Genomic DNA, 7,333 nt, shown 5'->3' with positions numbered 1-7,333 from the left:
CCCAATCCTTTCTGGAAGTTACAGGCTACTGTAGTCACCAATAACACTGGAGCCACTTTGCCAACTCTATTCCACAAACTACAAATCCAAACAGGCATGTCTAATTTAACTGCTCCTTCCCTGGAGTCTCAAGTCTGCAATATTTTTACTGCTTTTTTTGCTCTACTCCAGTCCAAAATAAATTAAAAAAAGAAAAAAAGTCTCACAATGGCTTGGATCTCCATATCCCTCCCCTATTCAGTGTATGGCAGAAATCCTCTGTGTGCACTTCTTCCCTCAGCTACATGACAAGGGGTTCATCTGCCTCTATACCACTGCCTGTCCCTCCTTTGGACCATGCCCAGGCCTCTCCATGGATGCAGGGTCTGCATAAAGGTAAGTGACAAGGGGCTAAGGCAGGTGGGTATGGTACGGGGCTGAAGTAACACACATCAGTTCTGTGTAAATGAAGCAGAGAAGACAAACCAGGTTGGGGCTGTATTATCTTTCCCAAGGGCTTCCCTCTTAGGAACTGCTGCAGCCTGAAGAGTTCCTAGTATCAGGAGCAGTTGGGGGCCAGACTTGGTGCAGAAAACCGGGGCTTTCTCTGGATCCCCCTGGATCCACAAAGATTCCTGGTGATCCATGTGGTTTTGGACAGGCTTCATAGCTTAGTCTGCAAATCTGCTCCTACTACAAAAGGAATGGAGGAAGGACTCTACAAGGGGCTCCTCAGGGCACATTCACACCTCCTCACTTCCACCCCCAGGAGCACCACTGGAAGCACACCCTGCCCACTCACTCCCGCTCTGTGTGGGCCAGTGCCTGAAATTAAAGCAAGGAGGTCACCTAGGGCAGCACTGAGTACATGCCAGGAACCCCTCTTGGGCTTTCTGCCGCAGGCACGTGCTCAGCACTGCCCTCAGGATGACAACATTGCCTCATTTCTAGGTATGCAGAGCAGGAGCAAATGTGCATAAGGGCAGGGCTCCCAGGGACAGCATGGAGGAAGTCCCAGGGACATGCCTTCACTGAATGTTCCTCCCTCGTCCTCTTGTGTAGTCCTCTGCTCTACGGGAATTGATCTGGACATTAGATATACTTTTCAAAAGCAGTGCCATGAATAGAATATGCAAGCTCTGCCTTGTGAGACAAGGCCTGCACTGCTATAAGTGGGTAAAGCATCACTGGAGTCAATAGAGCTGCTTTGGTTTACACTAGTATAAAATCTGGCCCTATGCATTTTATATTGTGCTCAGGGCATCATTGAATCAGGGTTAAAAATACTCACAGAAGTTCACTGATTGTAATTCTACACTTGAAGTTCCTGAGTACTATCCTCATTTTTACTTGAGGTTTAATGACACATTAGATCTGAATTTTTCAGTTTTTCATACAGGTATTTTGCTTCCCTCCTTCAGGGCTTGATCCAAAACCCATTGAAATCAATGGAAAGTCTCCAACTGATTTCCACAGGCTGGACTGAGTCTAAAACCGTCTTTTAGGATGAGATCTTGATTTCACTGCACAGAAATGCCTAGTAGTGTTGGGTGCTCAAAGACTGCTGGATTGAAACCACTATCTAAAGATATATTTTTGACCCCCTTGCCAGTTCTCCAGGTCATTTGAAGATTGTAACAAATATTAACAAATTGTGAAAGCCTCACATTTCAAAGAGCTCCCTGTTTAATATCCAAGCTGCACATTATCAAAAGTCAGCCAAAAGGGTATTAAATAAACTAGAGGGGTAACTCTGAAATATCTCTACCTGGCAGAGATGATTTAATGATGTCTGTCGCCGAAGAATTTGAGAAAATCTTCTGGACACTGCAGAAAAGTAGAGTTACACAATTATATAACATTCTAAACAAAGAAACTGGTTTTTCAAAGCGCAATGTTAAAAATAGCAAAAATTACATGTACCGATTTTCCTATTCTGGTAAAATAACTATTTGTTTCTTATTTATTATTCATATCAATGATACTCAGTTGTCAAATATTAACTTAATTTGGGTGCTTCAATCAGTAGTAAAAAAACCTCATAACATTTGTATCAGTAAATGTTGATTTGACTGCCCCAGGAAGGCATCCTGTTAAGGCTTTCATAGTTGAAATTTGGGCTGTATACATGCATTGTTATAAAATCTGTAATCCCAGTCTATCAAATTGAATACGTACTAGTACCTAGCGATGTTTTTATAGGATTGCATGCACAGCAGTAAACACTCAATGCCTTGAAGTAAGAATTTTTTTTGGAGAGCCAGGCATCAAGTGCAAACAAACACTAGAGGGTACTTCAGTTTACTTTCATGTTATAGTCACCAAACATCTGCAGATTAAAGCAAGTAGACCACAGAAATATTTGAAGTCAGATTTGTTATCTCATATTCCTTCTATATTGCACAAGAGGATGTTAAAGTATATACTTTAAGAGTTATTAGAAAGTTTGTTGTCCCAATATTTACAGATATCAGAACAAATTTCACTGTTGTGAATTCTCAGTATTTTTGAATGGACAAGGAAGTGACAAGAATTTTCTCAGGACAAACTTTTTGTAATTTTTGCATAACTTAGAAAATTACCAACAACATCCAATAGGTTATGCTACTTTATGCTCTAAGTACTCTCAGCAAAATATACTCCTCATTTTTCTGCTGATCAATAGTTAATCCTTCTCCTAAATTAGTTTTTTTTTTAACCTTGTGATGTGGAATTTAGTGCTTCTGAAAGGAAGAGAATTGAGAGCCGTGAAATAAAGCAGGCTGTATCAATAGGTGATGTGCACTGCAGGCATCTACAAAGCACGCCTGAAAGGGAGTAGTGCCCTTTCCTGTGGTGACAGGGTAATTTGATCTCCTTCATTTTTTAACTCTGGCACTTTTTTGAGCAAGGGCCTCAAGCTGTATTCAAATTGTGCAAGCCCAAAGGGTTGTTTAATAATTTGCTTTGCCTAATATCATGCCCAATTTTTGCTTACTAACAACAAATTAATTTCTTACCAGAGTTCACAAAAAAGGAAAGACATTTCTTCCTACTTAGAGCGGTGCCTTATTATGCTTAAATGAAATTGCTTTTCATGAGGAGTGGAGATTATAGTGAATTAAAGATCCATAATGTTGATTTTTTTAACAATCAATTAAATGGAATCTGAACATAACTTCCAAATCATTTTTAATCAAGAAATAATACATTCTTTTTAAATTGAGAGGGAGGGAAAGAGATCAGTACGTACACTCAAACTTGATATTTCGTAGGTTTTCTGGCAGGTCGTGGAGAGCTACTTTTAGCCATTCATCTAGCTGCTTTGCAAACTTTCGGATCACCTGAGTCAAGCTGAAAAGAGAAATCACCATTTCAAAGAAAGTTTTTATTAGAAAGGCCTATAAGCTTGTAAAACCACAGCTCCCTGCCCAACACCCCATTCTAAGAAATAAGCATATGACATGAATTTCAAGGATGGATGGTGCCTTATTACTGCATTCAGGTCCAAAATTTGGGATTGAACTGGGCTTCAAGATACGTAAGACAGGAATGCATGCCGATTCATAAGGCTGCTTCTGGTTGGTTCAATGAGTGGTCAGATTTGAAAACTGCGCTTTTAATGAAAAGAGAAAACTGGACTCAGTTTTAAGAGAGTGAAGAAGATACTGGGACAAATTCTGGCTCCCATTCATGTCACCATGTAAATGGAGAATCCCCAGTGACATCAGCAGTGTATTCCATATTTATTACAGAGCATAATAGGTTGCTTAATTACCAGGTTCCTTAACTGTCACTGGCCATGTCTACATGTGCACTTTACTGCACAGTAGACTAACTTGCTGTGCAGTAAAGTGTCACGGTCTAGTCGTGCACAACGATTAGGCAAGTGTAGCCTAATTTACTGTGCCATAGGATAATTCCATCAGACACAAGTACTATCCAATGGTGGAGTAAATTACTGTGCTAAAATGCATGCATAGATGGTGATGTCTGGATTAGTTTACTCTGGCTCAAATTGTGCTGGAGTTTATTCAGTAGCATTAATTGCACATGTAGGCATGCTCACTGAGAACAGGTCAAGCAGGATGACAGATAAAAAGCTGAATGCATGTAACAGACTTGCAGGGGACTAGAGCAGGGAAGAAACTGCATTGCTTTTTAAATACCTACGTTTTGCAAACAGAATTGTCACATCTGAGTACTACCCTTTAAAAACAACCTAATATGTATAGACAACAGTGCTTGCTAATAACCCATTGCCCCTGCAGAGTCACTTGCAGAACTGAGGCCTTGGGCAGTGAAGAAAGCATCTGAAAAGATCTTTGGCCAAGCAAAAGTCAAACAAACATCAGGAGTGCAGGAATAGATCCAGATCCATTCAAGCATCTTTGAAGGTGCTCTCTGTACTTCATTAAACTTGTAACTGTGCTCGGTGTTTTTGGCTTAGAAATAAAAAAGAAATTAGCACTAACCTATTCAAACATCAGAAAAAGCAGCACGGTTCTAGCATCAACCATGCCACTTTAAGGAAGAATAGAACTGGGGTCAGTTGTACCAACCCTGTTCAGACACACAGAGAGAGTGGGGAGGACAAAAAGAGCCTTTTCTGCTCCCCCTTTGGAGCCTCCACAACCTTACTGTGGTGTACAGCCACCCCTTTTTGTGGGTATCAGTTATACATGTTATTCCAGGAAAGGATCTGATGAGGACCTGGACATGGCTGAGAATGGATGGGTGTGTGTAGTACACCCACTGAGAGGTTGGGTTTACTGGCACTGCAACATTTGTACCTAGGGAGCCTGAAAAATATTCTGGCTGAGTCAGCAAGAATTCATCCTAGGACTTGCATTGCTATGAGTCCCTTCTGCACCCCCCTCCACGGCAGGCTATGCCTTAATAGCCACAATCTGGCCCTTTATATGCATTACAAAAGTCTATATTCACACTCAAGTCTCTCCTTATTTGCTATGAAAGAACTAAGCAGCTTGAGAAAAGGGCTGTATGCCGTTTAATCCTTCTGATGAAATAGATTTTGGGGGGGTGAAGTCTGCAAAAAACTTACAAGATTTATCAAAGAAATCCCATGCTCGTACACTGATTCTGATTGCAAAAAAAAAACAAACTACTTTGTATCTCTCTAGCAAGTTCTAGAACCTGAATGCTGCCCACCAGTTCATGCAAGTAGAACAAAAGCCTGAAAACATTTGCTGTAATTAGAGCCACAGAAAAATGTTGATGACCAAATGCACAGTGCAAACAGTGAATACTCAAAGCAACAGTCTCAGTAAATTGTTTGTGAGCCTGTCATGTGCTGAAATTTGGCTGAATAAAACCTGTCAAATAATTCCGTATGTGGTACTAATTTATAAAACTATAAATATAAAAAGTCTGTTCTCAAGTAATTCACAAAGGGAGAAAGAAGCTATAAATAAACCCTTTGCTGTGATTTTGCTGATCTCAGTTTGTTCTTGCTTTTTAATTACAACTCTGTGGACACGTTGAGATCCATACAGGAAGAGAGATGCCAAGATTTGCTACGTTGATTAAAGAAGAACTTTGTTCTGAAGCTAAGATATGCCATATGAGCCAGTTTCTGGAAAATGCTGAAGAACGGACCCCTAAAATAGGTACATATCTATGCTGCATAATATAGTATTAAGTGTATCAAGTGCTCTGTTTGGGGCCCCATACACATTTTACTCCTGGTAAATGGAGCAATACTGTGGGTCTGGGGTTGAACACAAAGACCAGCAGCTGAAATGCATTTGTGCATACATATGTGGACTACACAAACTTCCCTTGTAATAGAATTCAGCCTAATGTGATGTCAGTTGTGAAGACTAGCAGGGCAATCTCTGAATGTTTTCAAATAAGCTTTACCATGGCACTCCACAGCCTGCAGATTTCTGGCACGTACACATGCTCATGCCAGCTGAAATTAGACCATCTATTTACGACAAAACTTCTTTTCAAGATTCCAGCTATCTTTAATCTCATTTATGTTGATTCTCATTTGCAGATTGGAAACTTAGGAAAATAACACTTTTTGAGAACTGTACGAAAATAAGAACAGCAAAAAACAAATACCTCCCTGCTAATTCAGACCCAAAAAAAGGTCAATATTGCTTAACCATACTTGCCTGTCAGGTAATGCCTGCAATACTGTTGGCATCAGAACTCCGGAAATAGCTTTGTACAATATAGAATCACAAACTCCAACTATATTTACAACTGTGGAAGAACCCAATACAGGCAGCATGTGAGGTGGCATCCCTTGCCAAAAGTGCAGAAGAAAACTTTGAACCTATAATTGCATACACAGAAAAAATTAAACAAAACATATTAGAATTTCTTTTTAAAAGATTTCGTTACGTGCTATTGCTATAGCACTATAGTTGTACGTGGTGCTCCATAAAACTCTCATGAAAGAGTCCCTATCTGTAAAGGCTTGCACTGAAACCTAAGACGACTATGGACTGTGATGGTACCTACCCATGCATGAGAAGGTAAAGTAACATTTTTAGTGACGCCATCAGCTTCAGACTTCAGCTTCATGTTAACACAGTGTAAAGTCCTCATGTGCCAATATAAGTTTTATCTTCCACCAATAGGAACAGTGCATGCTAATTCTTCAATTTATACATAAAGAACCTGATTTTCCATTTCTTACCCCTTGTGTAGAGATTTATATATGTGCAACATGAATACCAGGTGAGCTAGACATCTTCCAAGATCAATTTGGAAAGAAATAATAGATTTTTCTCTCTGAATTTTCAGAATCTTTATTCTGACAAAATGAAGTTTCTACTTTTTTATCTCCCATGAATAAAAAATAATAGAAACAGTAAAAAATGCAGTTGAGCACCTGTCCTGTTTTGATTAACAATACCTAGACCATCTCTGACAGTTGTCTAGTCTAACCTCCAGTGAAGGACATTTCTCAACCTTCCTAGGTTATTCAAGAGTCTTGCCAACTTAACAGGTAGAAAGCTTTTTCCCCTTTACTGTAAAATAGGCTGATTTATTTCTCTCTGTCTCCCATAGAGAATAACCTGTAATTGTGTCCCCTTTTATTATAATTTTCTATATGCTAAAGGATTTTCTCCCCCTTGGTGTTCTCTTACTAGATTTGTTAATACAGCTTATAACCAGAATTGCTTTTTTTCTGCAACAGCATCATATTGACTCTTTTTCAGTTTGTGATCTGTGATACACCTTACATCTTTTTTCCTTAGTATTTCCCCATTTTGTATTTCTTTACTTGATTTCATAGTTTCATAGTTTCACAGTAGCTAGAGTCGGAAGGGACCTAGGAAGATCATCTAGTCCGACCCCCTGCCTTGGCAGGAAAGAGCACCGGGGTCAGATGACC

General features: G+C 39.7%; 1 protein-coding gene across 1 annotated transcript in view; it reads right to left on the bottom strand.

Annotated features, from left to right (window-relative positions):
- RFX4 (regulatory factor X4) overlaps positions 1-7,333 on the bottom strand; it is a 133,812-nt gene that overhangs the window by 50,955 nt on the left and 75,524 nt on the right. Inside the window, exons 9-11 of the mRNA XM_019544787.1 lie at positions 6,102-6,265; positions 3,212-3,312; positions 1,748-1,806 (exon numbers count right to left, since the gene is read on the bottom strand). Coding sequence (XP_019400332.1) covers positions 1,748-1,806; positions 3,212-3,312; positions 6,102-6,265 — 324 coding nt within the window. The remainder of the gene's footprint in view (positions 1-1,747; positions 1,807-3,211; positions 3,313-6,101; positions 6,266-7,333) is intronic.

The sequence above is a fragment of the Crocodylus porosus genome, unplaced genomic scaffold (genome assembly GCF_001723895.1).
Source record: "Crocodylus porosus isolate Cpor-Errol unplaced genomic scaffold, CroPor_comp1, whole genome shotgun sequence".
NCBI lineage: Eukaryota > Metazoa > Chordata > Crocodylia > Crocodylidae > Crocodylus > Crocodylus porosus.
This window is presented reverse-complemented; position numbering and strand designations above follow the sequence as displayed.